The sequence below is a fragment of the Dipodomys spectabilis genome, unplaced genomic scaffold, assembly GCF_019054845.1.
Source record: "Dipodomys spectabilis isolate Male_0828 unplaced genomic scaffold, ASM1905484v1 ptg000043l, whole genome shotgun sequence".
Lineage (NCBI taxonomy): Eukaryota > Metazoa > Chordata > Mammalia > Rodentia > Heteromyidae > Dipodomys > Dipodomys spectabilis.
Window position 1 is genome coordinate 24,684,538 of NW_024870720.1, and position 16,665 is coordinate 24,701,202.

The 16,665-nt window shown below is 36.6% G+C and overlaps 1 protein-coding gene across 1 annotated transcript; it reads right to left on the reverse strand.

Moving 5' to 3' along the window:
* Positions 1 to 5,982: 5,982 nt before the first annotated feature.
* On the reverse strand, positions 5,983 to 14,687 carry LOC122106843 (transmembrane protease serine 11B-like protein). The gene is made up of 9 exons (XM_042678373.1): positions 14,540 to 14,687; positions 13,328 to 13,446; positions 13,169 to 13,236; positions 10,505 to 10,665; positions 9,726 to 9,764; positions 8,810 to 8,984; positions 7,776 to 8,035; positions 7,170 to 7,312; positions 5,983 to 6,164 (listed from the first exon to the last, which is right to left on the reverse strand). Exons 1-9 carry the CDS (start codon positions 14,685 to 14,687, stop codon positions 6,003 to 6,005), a joined length of 1,275 nt encoding a protein of 424 aa, XP_042534307.1. The 3' UTR covers positions 5,983 to 6,002.
* Between the last annotated feature and the right edge of the window lie 1,978 nt (positions 14,688 to 16,665).

Below are 16,665 nucleotides of genomic sequence, written 5' to 3' on the forward strand. Positions count from 1 at the left end.
TTGACAACACTGCAGTCCCAAGAAACTGACAGTGTGAGACTGGCATCCAGATTGGTAACAATGGCAGGAGCCACCCCAGAGAGATGAGTTTCTCCTCAGGTACAGGGCTGAGATCGCCATAGAACACCAAATATTAATTCTTAAGCCTGAACACTAACATAGAGACTACCACTCAGTGGTACTGGGGATTGAACTAAGAGCCACATGCTTGAGCCACACCTCCAGGCCAGCTTCTGAACTTTGTACATACGAAACAGTATGGTAGGTGGAAGAGAATTACTCATATGACTATTCAAGCCACATGAATTAGGAATGTTTCCCTTGATTTGCAAAAGGTGGAGCTTAGGATTTCTAAGGGATGGACATGTCAAGAATAACTGATGTAGCAATAGGGCAGTATGGATCCACAAGTTATCTTATGTATGATGGTTTTCCCTGCGGCTGTGGTTTATATCACTGTATAGTATGCATTCATCACTAGATATCCAGAACAAATTTGCAAATGTTCTGTGTTTAAAGAATAACAAGCAAGTCCAGGGGTTAGAAATGAGAATGCAGCCACTCTTCTCACAGAAAGAAAATAGAGTGAAAAATCATATCAGATCCATAAAATATGTAGTAAAGCTATTGTGTTTTGTCTTACAATTAGTGGTAATCTAATTGATTCTGATCTATAGATATAATAAGAAAAGGGCAGGAACTTAGCATAACAAAGGCTCAAATAATACCATTAGTGAAAATTCAGGTGACTCCTAGTATAATCCTGTATGTTGAACACTTTGGATCCTATCAAGTTTCTCATCAAATGTTAAATATATCCTTTGATGACTGATAGATTACCACATGAGAATAGATCTTGTCTATATACAAGTTATACAATTAAGTAACCTGTGACATGTATTCTTTGTCTTGTGGTGGTTGGGGTTATACAAGTTCAAAATGTGCTCATAGTGTATGAGTCAGTACCTTTATGACGACATACATTACCTAATTATAAACAATATGTTTGAAGTTTAACTTATCTTAGATTAGAAGGAGTTCTGACTATGTCTTTAGCCTTTGAGTACTAAACTTAATAGCTATGTCATGGACTTGTATCTCAAAGCAATGTTCTTCCATGTATTTTGTTTGCAGCCTTTTAGAAGAAAAATTTGCATCCCTTCTCATCCATTTTACTGTGACTTCTGTGCTGTCTGACCTACTGACAAGAACTCTGAAAGGCAGAGAGGCAACGGTGACTAAAGATGAAGTCAAGAGTCATCTGGTGCTATTTTGATTTGAGTTATTCATTGAGAAGTTGAAATTGTCTGCATATAACATAATCTGTTCATTTGCTTTTTATATTCATTTGAAACTAATATTTCATGGATCAGTTTTCTTTTCTCAGAAATACTCAGTTAAGGCCTAGCTAGGTGAGCATGTCTCATTGTTCTTGTGATGGTGGTGAAGTCAGCACAGACCTTATTATTAGAGGCAGAGCAAAGACAAGAAGTAAACAAATAAATACTCAATGTAATGTCAAATATGGTACTATGAAGGAATTTGAAAAGGTATAGGGACCTGAGTGGAAGGACACGGATACTTTATTACAAAGAACAGGAGAAATCTTCTCTGAGGATATGAGATTAAGTAGAGACCTGAAGAATGACATTCATTGATAAAAGTTAAAGTATCTCTGAATGCACTGACTTCATATTCAGAACATACATTCATATATGTGTGCATGCGCGTGTGTGTGTATGCATAGGTTTCATGCACTGATAAATTGCCACAGGTCTTAGAGTCCATCAGGTTTAGAACTTAGAGAAAAATAATGGAAAAGGAGAAATTAAAAGTGTTAAGGGTGACAATGAATTTGTGAGAATTGCAACTCCATTACATTAATGAGCAAAGAAGAGGAATTTGAGGCAGAAGTTGAAATACAGTTGCCTTAACAGTGAATTACTCTTACTGATTATGCAAGTAGGCATATGAAATGAAATGTAAGGGTCTACACATGACAATAGTTATAGCTATCTTGCTTTTAGTTTTACAGTATTTTACAGTATATTTTGTCTCTGCTAAATGTAGTTTTCAGAATCCATTATTTAATATACATATTTTTATCATAGTACTTGCTATTCTCCTTGACAGGAATAGAGTTTTAAAATAAATCTATATTTCTTTCTGGAGGTTTTATTTTGTTTGGTAACACTGAGGTTTGAAGTCAGAATTTATACTTGTCTGACAGACGTTTTACCCCTTGACCTATGTCCCTAGTAATTTTTGCTATCATTAATTTTCATTAATAGGATCTCATATTTATGCTTAGACTGCCCTGCACTCCAATCTTCCTACTTATAATTCCTATTATTATAGTTGAGATAACAGTTCTGTTTTGTGGCTTTTCCTGGACTCAAACTTCGAACCATCACCTTTCAGCCTCCAAAATAATTAGCTTTACAAATGTGAGTCATTGTGCCTGGCTCCTAGAATTGTTTATAACCATGCCCCATAATCATTTACCCTCATAAACTTTATTTATTTGCCTAGTGACCTGGTGTCATTCACTTGATAAATGATACAAATTGATGACAGTGTACATAACTAACCTTGATTTATACTTATTTACAAGAAAAAAATTGGAAAGGAGATTTTTACTTTAGCCATCTTCTTGCCTCTTGTTGGAACTGAACTTGATTCTTTAGAGAGTTGACTAGTTGATAATGTACATGCAACATTTATGAGGAATACTTGAAGCCTGATAACTGAGTTTCAGCACCCTCTGCTGTTCATAAAAGAAAAATATAGATTGTAGAAGACTGAAAAATAAACATTTGTCACCCTTTAAGTAAATATATGTGTGTATCAAAAAATAATTCATAAATTTATTTACTTGCATATAAAACTATTGCCATAATCTAAAATATACATTAAGCTTTTAAAAACTCAATCAAAACACATTTCACTAATAAGTTTGTCGAGAGCAAGAATAAATCATTCATCTATTATATACAAATGTGTACCATTTGACTTTTCTTATAAGTTGTTTATTGTGAAAATACTGTACAGAAGGATTACAATCACATGAGCAAGGTAATGAATACATTTTTTATCAAGCATTGTTGCCTCGTCCTTTGTTTTTCCCCTACCATCCCTTCCCTCCCATCTTCACAACTACATCCCATCCCCCGACAACGCCTAAATTGTAAAGTTCGTTTTTCGACATAGCGTCTTGTACATCTCACAATGGGTTAACCCATCTCGCAATGGGTTAGCCTGTATCCCTATTTAAACAATTTGTTATTTCCCTTTCACTCCCCAAATTATACCAACATCAAATACAGTGAAAACAAGGGTTATACCATGGGGGAGGGACATACAAAGCAACAAAAAAAAAATCACCTGGTACCTTATAAATATGTTAGAAACAATAGCAAGAAAGAAGAAAACCACTTGTGTCCTTATCTTGAGGTTCATTTCGCTTAACATCATTATATCTGACCTTTTCTGCTTGTCTCAGATATATATATATATTAGTTATTGCAAATAAAGGAAACCATGGGACCTATGTTTCTTTGGGCCTGGCTTACTTCACTTAATATAATTTTTCCCAGGTCTTTCCATTTCCTAACAAATGAGGAAATGTCATTCTTTCTGATGGAGGCATAGAATTCCATTGTGTATATATACCACATTTTCTTGATCCATTCATCTACCGAGAGGCATCTGGGTTGGTTCCATATCTTAGCTATGGTAAATAATGCTGCAATAAACATAGTTGTGCTGGTAGCTTTAGTATGGTCTTGTTTGGGTAAAGGCCCAAAAGTGGTAGCCACCTAATCTTCAATAAGGGAGCTAAAAAAAATAGAATGGAAGAAAGACAGCCTATTCAGTAAATGGTGCTGGCAAAATTGATTAACTAAAAGCTAGATCCTTATGTATCACCTTGCTCCAGAATCAACTCCAAATGGATCAGAGTCAAAGCAGACACCCTGAAAACATTACAGGATGGAATAGGAGAAACTCTAGGTCTCCTTGGCACAGGAAGAAATTTTCTTAATAGAGACCCAGAAACACAACAAATCAAAGAAAGGTTGGACAAATGGGATTGCATGAAATTGCAGAGCTTCTGCATGGCAAAGGACATAGCTAGCAAGATCAATGGAAAGCCCACAGATTGGGAGAAGATCTTCACTAGCCATACAACAGACAAGGGTCTCATATCTAAAATATACCTGGAACCCAACAACAAATCTTCAAAGAAACAACTGCCCGATAAATAAGTGGACTAAAGACTTAAAGAGAAACTTCTCTGAAGAGGAAAGAAGGATGGCCAATAGACACATGAAGAAATGCTCAACCTCCCTAGCCATAAAAGAAATGTAAATCAAAACAACATTGAGATACCACCTCACCCCAGTTAGAATGGCTATAATCAAGAACTTTAATAACAACAGATGCTGGAGGGGATGTGGCCAGAAGGGAACCTTACTGCATTGTTGGTGGGAATGTAAACTTGTTCAACCACTTTGGAAAGTAATATGGAGGTTCCTCAAAAGACTCCACATAGAGCTCCCCTATGACCCACCCCATTTGACTTTAAGAAAACATGATCCTCTCTCTCTCTTCCCTTCTTCCCTACCTCTCTTCCTCTTCTCTCTTTTCTTTCCACTATTCTCTGTCCTCTCTTCTCTTTCTCTTTCTTCTCCTCTCCTGTCTCTCTCTGCCTCAGTTTCCAACATGAAAATTTGTAAAGCATGGAACACTGTCATAGTTGGTGGTGAAGTGTCAAGATTCCTGGCACCTGTTTAAAATGTAAAGCCAGTGCAGTGACTTAGCCTTCCATTGGGACACCAGTAGCCATCTGAAAATCAGGAGCAAAAGCCTGAAAATCATGAGAGCCACCAGGCTCCCAGGGATGAGCTTGAAACAGGCCCTTTTGCATCTGTGTATCCTCACTTTTACCTCTACAGCTTCTTGGAGGTCCACTTCACAGATGGAAAGCTAGAAGCATCCAGAAGATAGGCAATCATGTATCCAAACTCTAGGTTGGAGAGTTCCAAACCGTATATATCTTTAATCTTGAATTGGAACACTTAACACTTCCCAACACAGACAGAATGAGAAGAAGCTACGTGCAAACTATTGAGTAAACCAAGAAGAGGCAAAAAGAAAAGGAAAACTGTCACGGAGCAAAGATGTTGTTCCTTTAAATTCATTATAATTAAAATAATTTCAAAATTTAAATTTATAACTACTTTTTAAAATATGCTACAAATAAGACATTTCCACAGTGACTCCTTAAAGAGTTACTATACCTGATCTTTATGAATTTAAAGCATGTTTTGTGTCTGGTGGTGATATTCTTTCATAATGGTTACAAGAATGGATTAATGCTAATACAAATAAGAGAGTACAGCTCAACATCTCTTTTCAAATGGTACAAGGTCACAGCCACACACCTTCCATACAGGCTATGAAATGAGAGCAGAGGCAGTCTTGGGTGGAAGGTGTTTTCTCTCTCATACACCATTCTGCCTCCAAATCTGTCATGGAGAAGAACATACTTCCATAATTTTGCAAAGTATTATTGACAGAATAAGAAACTAAATCTTCGTGCTCTGGTGAGACAGCCATGATATGGGTTATTTGAAACAGAAAATAATATTATATTTTATAGATTTGTTTTTCTTTTGCTGATCCCGGGGTTTGAACTCTGGGCCTGGGTGCTGTCTCAGAGCTTCCTTTTTGCTCAAGGCTAGTGCTCTGCCACTTGTGCCATGGTGCCACTTCTTTGCAATAGTATTTTGGACAAGACTATGTTTTTGTTTTCTTTTTTTTTTTTAACTTAGGCCTTTCTGGACCCCAAACTGAGATTTCTCATTTTGTCCTGTTGAGACTGTTTAAATAAAAGTACATAAGTAATACCTTACACGCTAATTTTGAAAGTATATTAAGTAGGAGTAGCTGCCAAAATTGACTTGCATTTGCTGCTACAAGATGTTTTTTTTTTTTTTTTCTTAGATACCAGTCTTGGAGGCAACCCAGTGGCGATAGGCCGTCATTCGAGTGTAGACCCCTGGCTTATTGATTTGGCCACATTCATCTCCCCAGCTCACGACTCCAACAAGGTACCAAATGTCTCGAGAATTTGGGTGAACCAGTGGTCCTCCAGAGTCACCCTAAATTAAACAAAGCACATGTATCATGAGGACAATTTCCTTTCAGACACCTTAGTTATAGGAAATAAGCTCAGGTGAAGCCTGTAAGTGGTTGTTATATCAGAGAGACCACAACAAAAAAAATGTAATACAAACCCCCTTATCTGCTTCCACTATGGCTGACCAGAATGCATTCTTGTGTTTGCATATACTTGCAGGTGTGATCTAACAGTGTACAAACCCTACTTCTATGAAAAAGCTTTTAGGAGACTTATCATTTGAATGAATATACTTGACATTTGCAGTTTTATATTTGAGGAAAGTATTTGAAACTCTAGCCACAGATGGGTAAGAAGGTGGGATGAAGCTGGACACCAGTGGCTCATGCCTATAACTCTAGTTACTTTGGAGATTAAGAGTTTAGGATCAAAGTTCAAAGCCAAAGTTCATAAGACTCTTATCCCTAATTAAATATCCCAAAAAAGCCAGAAGGGAGCTGTAGCTCAAGTGATAGATCACTAGACTTGAGCAAAAAGTTCTAACACCAAGACTGGCACAAAAAATCTTGAGAATAAACTGTAGTAACTCAATCATCTCTGAGATTGATCTTTTGAAATACAATTAAGAGTTTGCACTACGATGCTAGATAGACTGGGATGTACACAAGTTCCACACTTAATAATTTCACACTTAATAGATGTCACTACATACTTTCCTCTACCTCAGTTGCTTCATTTGTCAAATAAAACACTATGCATATGCTAAGATTGTAATAAGGATAAATTAATTCTTGCAAACAGGATTTAGGACAGTACTGGACTATATTAGAGTAAATATAATATGGTTTTTAAATATAAATAATCACATGCTGTCTATAGAGAACAATTACTTTAGTGCCAAAGCTGAGAACATTGGCAAAATGGCCAAATTACAAATCATTGCATTGTCTCCTTATTGATGATTTCTGTAAGATAGTAGCAATTCTTTATATATTATGTGGTCTGTGTGAATAATGTCCAGAATTACCTGACAGGCATCGATATTTCCTTCCATGTACCCAGCACAGATCATTGTGTCCAGTATCACACCATTATAAGCTTCTTTAGCATTACAAACATTTGTATCAATGATTTTCACAGGTGCTTTCTGAAGCAACAGAGGATATTCGCCTGAAGGAAGTAAACATTGTCAGGAAAAGTGCTGTTGAGGAACGCTACAGAATAAAAGCCTAGCTCTGTCCTCTGCACACTAAGACCTAGAGCTGACTGATTCTTCTGCAGAAGATGACCAAGTCTATACACTTTCTCACTGAAACCAATGAAGGAGTCATATGCAAAGTATAATTTGATTTTACATGTTGCCTTTCAAAGTACTTATCTTCGAATCTGTTTGGATGATGATTTTCTCAACTAGCTTCTCCAAATAAGGAGATTCTACACACAAATTTACCTCCTACAATGTTCCAAATAGAAGCAATTTACTAAGCCTAACGCCATATGCAACTTTCTCTTAAGGATCCTTAGAGAACAAAGCATCTGGAAGTAAGCAATACCTTAAATTCTGTGCCTAGATTGCTGAGTTTTCACATTGCTTTTGTACCTTGCCTCCTCGATTAAGTTTTCACTGGCTTACCATCATGAAAAAGTGCTCCCCATCCTGTAACAACAACTCCTTCCCCTGGTGGAAAATCCTGTGTGGCTTCGGGAAGACAAACTCGATGGACATCTCTCTTAAATAAAACTTTTTCCGTGAGCATTATCAGTGCAATATCATCGTGATGTTCACCCTTGATGTAGTCTTCATGAATAATAATTTGTTGAACATAATGTTGCATATAGGGTGGAGTTACTCTAGTGCCAAAGCTAACAGTAAAGTTTCTTGGGTTGTTTGACCTAAAGAAACAAAAATCATGTATGTTTTATTTATGTTTGGAATAATGCTAATTCTATGTCAAATAGTAGAAATCCTGTATAATTCACATACTTTTCATGACATTAGTATTTCCTTGCTGTGTAGTCCATTTGCAATAAAACAATCTGATTTCTTAATTCATTTTAACATTCCTTTTTGAGTTCCTTCACAGTAGGAAATAGGGATTTAGGAATAAAAATCAAGAAGTTGCATATGGTTCAAGAATCTAAAATCTAATGAACATGGGTCATAACTGCCATGAACATGGGCATTTATAATAACTTTAAAATGCCTGTGTATATATTTAGTGGGGAAATAATATAGGACTTAAAACTGCATGCCTAAGAAAAAAGACAATTTCTTAGGGAAAGTAACATTTGGACTAAGGTTGAGTCATATTTGCTTAGAGGACCAAGAAAGTAATGCAGACACAGAAAGAGAAGGAGGTATAGATGGAGATTATGTATTTTACCAGCTATAATGACTTAGGGTGGAGTATAAAACAATATAAAATAAAATTACTGTGAGGAAAAAATATAGTATATGAAATGAATGACTCTTTCCATCTTTCATAGTAAGAGCTGGGTAGTTTATTAAATCATTTTTCTTCCAAACCAGAACGCCAAGCCTTAGATCTCCCTAATCTTGGGGAATATGATAAACTCACTGTGTTTTCTTTACTTGTTAGAAGAAACGCAGGGTCTTGTGCATCATGAGTAGCTCACTATGCGCTGCATCCCCAACCCAGGACTCACTTTTGAAAGCAGTGAGCTGCAGTTATCAGGAATCGTTCGCTGATCAGCGATGCCCCACAGTAGTGTCTGCCGTTCATCTTGAGACTTGCTTGCCAAGGCCACTCTCCTTCCTGAGCAGTGGAACCTCCTTTGATTCTGTCATAAGTAGCTGACATCCTTGCTCGTCTCCCACAGCCTGTCAGAATTTTGGGTCAATTTTGCTCCATTTAGAAGAGAAAGATAATGTTTATTTTATGACACAGAGTGAGTGACTTTGCCTTATATGTTTTTAACTGTCTTGTGCAGATAGGAGCAAAATGTAATCCCTATAAGAATTATAAGAAGTCCCTAAATCACCTGTCTACTAGGTAGAGTAACAGCAATTGAAGAATGGGTAAGCTATGGGAAGAAAAGTCTTTGTGAAGTCCAGGAGCTCTACAACCAGACTTCCTGGGTTTGAACATTGGTCCCACCATGGACAAGCTGGTGAATCTGGACAATTGTTTTACATTTTTTGTGTTTCAGTTTTTTCATCTCTCAAATGAGATGGCAACCACATTTATCTCTAAGATGTTTATTTACTTACCTACTTGTTTATTTTGCTGGTCATGGGACTCAGCCTGGACGCAGGCCCTGAGCTCTTTTGCTCATGGCTAGAGTTTTAAAGCTCCAATTCCAGTTTTCTGGTGATTAAATGGAGATAAGAGTCTCACAGACTTTTCTGCCCAGGCTGACTTTGAGCTGAAATCTTCAGATCTCAGCCTCCTAAGTAGCTAGGGTTACAAGTATGAGCCACCAGCACCTGGCTTTTAAGATTGTTAAGAAGATGAAATAATTACTCTTAAAAGCACTTAGTAATATGCCTGATCAAGGGTAACAATCTTGTTTGTTGTGAAGCGGATTGTCTAATATTTAACTCAAAAGTATTTGAACTTACGGCTGTTGATTATCTTCTCAGCATCAACTTTATTGATTTCTGAAATAGAACAAAAAAAACCACCCATAATAATTTAACATCCATCCATCTGGTGCTAGGACAATGGAAGTAGACAGTGAGTCCAGCTAAGCAGGAGGGTCAGAAAAGAATTTCACTTTTCAGGATAAAGTGTCAATAGAAATAAGAGAATATCAGCTTATTAGAATGCTACTTTTGGCATGTGTGAATATATTATACAGAAATGCCATCTTCATAGGACCCTGTAAGACTTCTTTTGCTTAATTGGAATTGTATTCTACATCATCTAAGAGTCCCCACAAGTGAGCCTTGTTCCTTCAAAACACAAAAATAACATTTAAAAATTAATTTGCCTCAAAATTAGAGATCCAAGGCTATTTTTATAAGTCATAAGAAAGCATGAATACTTTTTAAAATTGCTTCAAGTATTAACATCTTCTTTGAATAAGAAGCAATCTATCCTTCAAACCAAGTATCATGTGTGGCATTATTTTAACCTGGGTATGCTTAATTATTTATATATTTATTTATTTATGTTTTTATTATCTTCAAGTAGTTGTACAAAGGAGTTGCCATTCAACAAAGCCATTTATAAATGCAAAGTATCTTGATCAATATCACTCCTTCTGGATACGTCTTAAATAACAAAACATACAAATAATTTCTCTAATATAAAATGGCATTCAGCCAGGCACCAGTAGCTCATGCCTGTAATCCTTGAGATCTGAAGATCAAGGTTCTCATCTACTATATAAGCTTACCCACAAGCCTAAGAGAGTTAGGGTCTGTAGTCAAGGGTCCTGACTTATTCTTCAGCATCTGATGTAAGATAGTTTCGATTCTTCTTCTTGTGTTTTCTTTCTTTGACCTAGCATCCTTGAAAACCAGCCAGATAAATGCTGTCACACTGTTGCTATCAGGACTGAAAACAACATAAAGATTTCATTCATGGCTGAAAAATAGCATTTTCTTCTTGTTCCCTAATCCCTCGTAGCTTGGCCTCTTCTGCTCTTTTATTGTTTTGCATAGCAACTTTACAAGTTAAACACAGAATCATTACCTGCCTATATTTATGGTAACATATGCGAATATATTATTCAATTTACAGGACAAGCAATTGTACTAATCCAAAAAAAAATAGAGAAAGCCTGACACACAGGTAAAGATATGATGTAAGATCTGGGATTATTTGTACATGTATTCATCAATCACTTGTTCATCAATATGTTCTATATGCACCTGGATGAATGTTATTGAGTGAAGACTAAGAAAAAGACCAGGAATTTCTTGACTTTAAGGAAATAAGACATGTATACAAATGTCTATAGTAAATGGGACAGAAGTACTAAGATATTTAGCTTAACATGATATAATCAGTTGAAAGATAAGTTATTTTTGCCTAAATTATAAAGAAATATTAAAGGAAGAGATAACCTGGTATTTTTTATGTTATTTCATCAAGTAGAAAACTTCATTACTCAGAGATGAAGAGTTATACTAGAGAACAACTGGATGGAAATCACATGAGTTTGTATCTATTATCCATCTACTATGCTTTAGGTACTTGGTTATCACATTAGACCACATTTCCCCTCACTACTATAGTATGTCATGATTTTATACACTGAGGCTCCCGAGAGGTTATGTAAGGTGTTTCATACTAAGCTAGAAGTTAAGAGTGAATTCAGCAAGCCAGGCATGGCTGTGTTGCTTAATTCTGCACACAGAAGGCTAAAACAGAAGGACTGTAAGTTCCAGATGAGTCTGAGCTACACAGTGAATTCACAGCTGACACTGGCTACATAATGGTGCCCTGTCTCAAAGATTTTGAAGTGTGTTGGATTGAGTGCAGCTGATTCTATTTTCTTTCCACCATGCACTGTTACCCTGTGTTACCTATGCCTGCAGAGGTCAGCCAGGAACTACAGTGTGAGGGAGGAGGGTCTTTAAAGCTAGCCAAGGGATAGCAGTGATGAGAAGATCAAGAGTAAAACTGTATTTGAAGATTAATCTGACTGTGTTATTCAGAGATTTGTTTGGAATTTAGAAAAGGATAGACAGCCTGTAGGCTAGTGCTGAAGTGTCATTATCATGGAGCCTGTGAGATGTTCAATATTTGGACAGATAAATAAACAATCATTCCTAGGAAGCATTCAGTTCATGTAAATGCTTTTTTTTCAACAGTGCATGCCAATGTGAATAATTTTATTGGTTTCTCTATCATTCATCTGGACCCACACTTCCCACAGCAATTGAAGTTACATGCATGAGAAAACAAAGCAGAGAAGCTTTTTAGTGATTGTAGTCACTTCTAAGATGTATCTAGGCCCTTCAACTTCAGTTTGCCTTCTCTTTTCAGTACTAAAATTGACCCCGAGTGTCAATGCTAGTTGGAACACCACTCCATTTTGCAATTGCAGGAGTCACATGAGTCCAAGAACAAGGGAAGGATGGATGTTGGTGGCATTAGAGAAAGTAATAGTAATGATCAACTTCATTGGACATGTGTTTACTTGCAAAAATAAATTTTTTTTTGGTCGGTTGTGGGGCTTGAACTCTGGGCCTGAGCACTGTCCCTCAGCTTTTCAGCTCAAGGCGAGTGCTCTACCACTTGAGCTACAGCACCACTTCCGGTCTCCTGGTGGTTTATTGGAGATAAGAGTTTCACGGACTTTCCTGCCCGGGCTGGCTTTGAACCACGATCCTCAGATCTCAGCCTCCTGAGTAGCTAGGATTACAGGCGTGACCCACCGGCGCCCGGCTACTTGCAAATATTTTTACACACTGTATCTTTTTATTTTGAATGTAATGTATAAGCACAACAGGACAACTGTTATCATTAATAATTCATACAATAGAGGTATGGACTCAAAATACAGGCTCCAAGGCTACTCAATGGCAATGGGCTCAGATGGTCTACTCTTTCTTTCAGTCCGTTCTCTACTAATCTTTGCTACTCCAAAGCCCTATGAATGGGAAAAGCCAATGTAGATATACTGTCTTCTATCTTATGTCCAGTAAGAATCCTAGGACCAATTCTTCAGGATGATTGGCTGATATACAATAAAATCACAAAAGAAAAAGGACTATATATTTGTGCTACTGAAAATAAAAATGTGAGTAGATCAAATGCTGGTTTATAAGGCTATGTATTTTTTTCAGAAATAAATAGGAAATGAGAAGGATGTCATGTATAATCTGTGGATTAACATATTCACAACAGATCTAATAAAGTAAAAAATAATGCCTCCATTTTTTGCTTTGGTTTTATACTAGACAATTAGTTTGATACTATGATAATGTTGGGTATTAGTAACTTATTGGCTAATAGCTCCACATCAGTTATTTTTGACAGGGAAACTTGAAGTATAAGTGCATGGATGATGACTTTATATCTTTTCTGATGGTTACTATGAATTACTTACACCAGTGTGATGACTTGAGAATTGATATATTGCCTGTAAATGTTCGAACTTTGAAATGTATCAGCCATCTGTTAAGAGAGCATAGAGTTATTATCAAATTCAATCATGTTTACATTTTTAAAAATTGACAATTAACAAATATAGCGAATACTAACTTACTTTAGTTTCGATGATTTTACTAAGATAGTTGTTTTCTGGTGATGTCTCCCTTTCATAATTTCTATCATATGGAATATCCAGCACTTTAAAGCTACCTTGATAGTAGTAGGTCCTATTTTCTGTGAAATAAAGAAATGTTTCAAGAATTATCTAAGTTATGTGGATTTCAAATCCAGATGTAGATTGTGTAGTAATATCAATTTGTAGGTACTGTGTTCATTAGATACTGATAAACTCACAAAAATCCTTCTGGTACAACTGATTACATAATTTAATAGAACTAACAAATTAGTTCAAAATACAGGAGAAAAGAAATCAGCATTACCATGTTGATTTTCTTTTCTTTTATAGTAGGACATAATGAAAAATTCTAAAACTAAGACATAATGAAAAATTCTAAAAAAAAAATTCTAAAACTAAAACACACAACTTTTTAAAACTTTCCTTTTTGGTTTTTTTTTTTTTTTTTTTTTTTGTCGGTCATGGGGCTTGAACTCTGAGCCTGGGGGCTGTCCCTGAGCTCTTCAGATCAAGGCTAGTGCTCTACCACTTGAGTCACAGCGCCATTTCCAATTTTCTGAGTGGCTTTATTGAAGATAAGAGTCTAATGGCCTTTCTTTCCTGGGCTGGCTTTGAACCGAGATCCTCAGATCTCAGCCTCCTAAGTAGCTAGGATTACAGGCATGAGCCACCACATCCATCCCCAAAACCCTGGGGTTTTATTTTTGTTTGTTCATTTGTTTTTTGTCAGTCATAGGGCTTGAACTCTGCACCTGGATGCTGTCCCTGTGCTCTTCAGCTGAAGGCTAGCTAGCACTCTACCACTTGAGCTACAGCACCACTTTCCAACTTTCTTTATATCTAAAATTTTATAAAATCAATAGATGAGATTTTTAAATTACTGTGTTTGTTATGATGAAATAATTAGTTGAAATTCTATGTCTCTTGATTTCTCTTCTTTATTATAAGAGCATCTTGGTACACCTGGTTTCTTTTTCTTATTCATTATTTATCAATTACTTATGCATTCATGTCTCTGAATACATTCTAAATACAGTGTTTGGCTAATAACACTTATTTATAGGATCTGGAATAATTAATGCATAATTGATTATTTGTGATTATCTCTTTATCTTCCATAGAAATGGAAATAATTGCTACAGTAAAAATGTAGTGTGTGTGTGTTTGTGTGTGTGTGCAATATATACCAACCTACTGCCAGAAAATGAACCAAGAGACCAATGGTTATTCCAAGGATTGCTAATACTCCAAACACAGAGAGAGCTATCACCCATAGTGGCAAAGTTGAACGGGACACTGTGACTGGTCTGAAAATAAACAATATGAATATGAAAAACATATCAGAAAAAATCACAATCTTTTCAAATCTTATTACTTTCTTCTTGCTCACCTCCTAAAAGCCACACAACTAAATAGTAGTAGGAAAAAGATTAAAAGGGAGCAAAAAAGGAAAAAACAGTATTCCTCTGAGAGTTTATAATTAAGCTAGTGTTATGAAATTTATTCATTTTTCGAGATCTGTGCTATGACTCTAAACATTCACACAGTGAGAACACAGGAGGATATTCTTAGGAGAGGATCACAAGGGCTCAATAACTATCTGCATATGATCCTATAAAGTGATGCTTATCAAATCAACTCCAATAAATGGAAACAAGACATTTTTATTATATACTGTTTGCAATTACTCCTCCCTTTCAGTTGATTCCCTTTTGTCACTGTTTCTTATTTCCGTACCCTTTGTCTTGTATAAAAGTTTATCTGATTTGTGGATGGAAAGGGGAAACACAGGAACAGTGGGACAAAGGATGAACAAATTCAGCAGTGCTACTCACTAGACACTATGTTGGAAATGAACTATACGACTTGGGGGAGAAAGAGGTTAGGAGGAGGAAAATCTGGGGAAAATATGAGGGAGGAGGTAACACTGTTCAAAAAGAAATGTACTCATTGCCTGACTTACATAATTGTACATGGTCTTTACAATAATATTTAAATTTTGGAAAAAAGAGATCTGTGCTATGAAATTATTTTCTCAGAGTATGCTGTTGGTGCCAAGTTATCTGTTCTTAGAATCCAGTTCCCTTCTCTGACCAATGAATAAGAACAGATGTATCGATGGGGACAAACAAGTCGTTTAAGGATTCAGGTGGACCTGTTGCAACAATGAGAAGTACAAAATGTCATGTCAAAACCAGCTTTACAATGTCGGTGTGGGGGGGGGGAGGGGGGTATGATTGGGTGGGGGGGAGGGGGGAGGCTGGGAAGGGAGGTGAAGGGTAAACAAAGGAGGAGGCTGCAATGCTTGGTAAGAAATGTATGCATTATCCTGCCCATGTAATTGTAACCCCTCTGTACAGTATGTTCTCAAATTAAATTAAATTAAATTTAAAAAAAAAGAACAGATGTATCAATATATCTCTATCTCTGTCTCTATCCCTGCCTCAGTTTCTGTATCTCTATCTCCAATTTGTTCTATTTCTCTAGAAGGCAACTGTATTAGGGAATCCTGCGAGTAGTATGATTGGGGAGTGACCTTACTCAGAATCACCTGAAGATGCTTATTAAATATGCAAATTGTAGGATCACAGCCTACATTTAGTGGAATTGAGTCTCTTGGGAAGGGAGTAGAAATACAGTTTAACACTCATGGGACAACATATTTTCACTAAATCATGTGCTACCTTCATGATAAACTCCTGGAAACCTTTACTCTCTTAAGGGATGTTCTCAGATTCTCCAGATTAAAGAAAGCAGCTGGAGGCAGGGCATGTGTGCATTCAATCATAGCAAAAGAGCTAATGAATTGATGGCTTTCTCAAAAACAACCCTTTTTTAAAAAATGCATCTTCAATTGATGTTTCATTTCCTAGAAAAAATGATTTCATAACTCCTTTTTCCTCAAACCTTGAGCAGGACGAGGCCACTCTTTGCTCTTAACTGATAGTCTTCCTGTTCCGTATCTCTTAATTGGGATCTCTATGTGTGATTCTTTTTTGTTTTTGTTTTGTCAGTCATGGGCCTCGGTGCTGTCCCTCAGCTCTTGAGCTCAAGGCTAGCACTCTACCACTTGAACCACAGTGCCACTTCCAGCTTTTACTGCTTATGTGGTGCTGAGGAATGGAACCCAGGGCCTCATACATGCAAGACAAGCGCTCTACCACTGAGCCACCTTCCCAGCCCATGTGATTCTTTTTTTTTTAACTTTTTTTTTTGTGTGTGAAAATACCGTATAGAAGGGTTACAATTACATGGGCAAAGAAATGAGTGCATTTCTTATCAAGCATTGTTGCCTCCTCCTTTGTTTCCCCTTCCCA

Bases quoted from the DNA above. Each gene is read 5' to 3' on its own strand.
- LOC122106843 (XM_042678373.1), bottom strand. From the start codon at position 14,687: ATGTTTTTCATATTCATATTGTTTATTTTCAGACCAGTCACAGTGTCC. The intron at 13,237-13,327 runs GTAAGTTAGTAT...CTCTCTTAACAG, and splicing joins GTAAAATCATCGAAACTAAA to ATGGCTGATACATTTCAAAG. The intron at 9,765-10,504 runs GTAAGCTTATAT...GTTCTATTTCAG, and splicing joins TAACTCTCTTAGGCTTGTGG to AAATCAATAAAGTTGATGCT.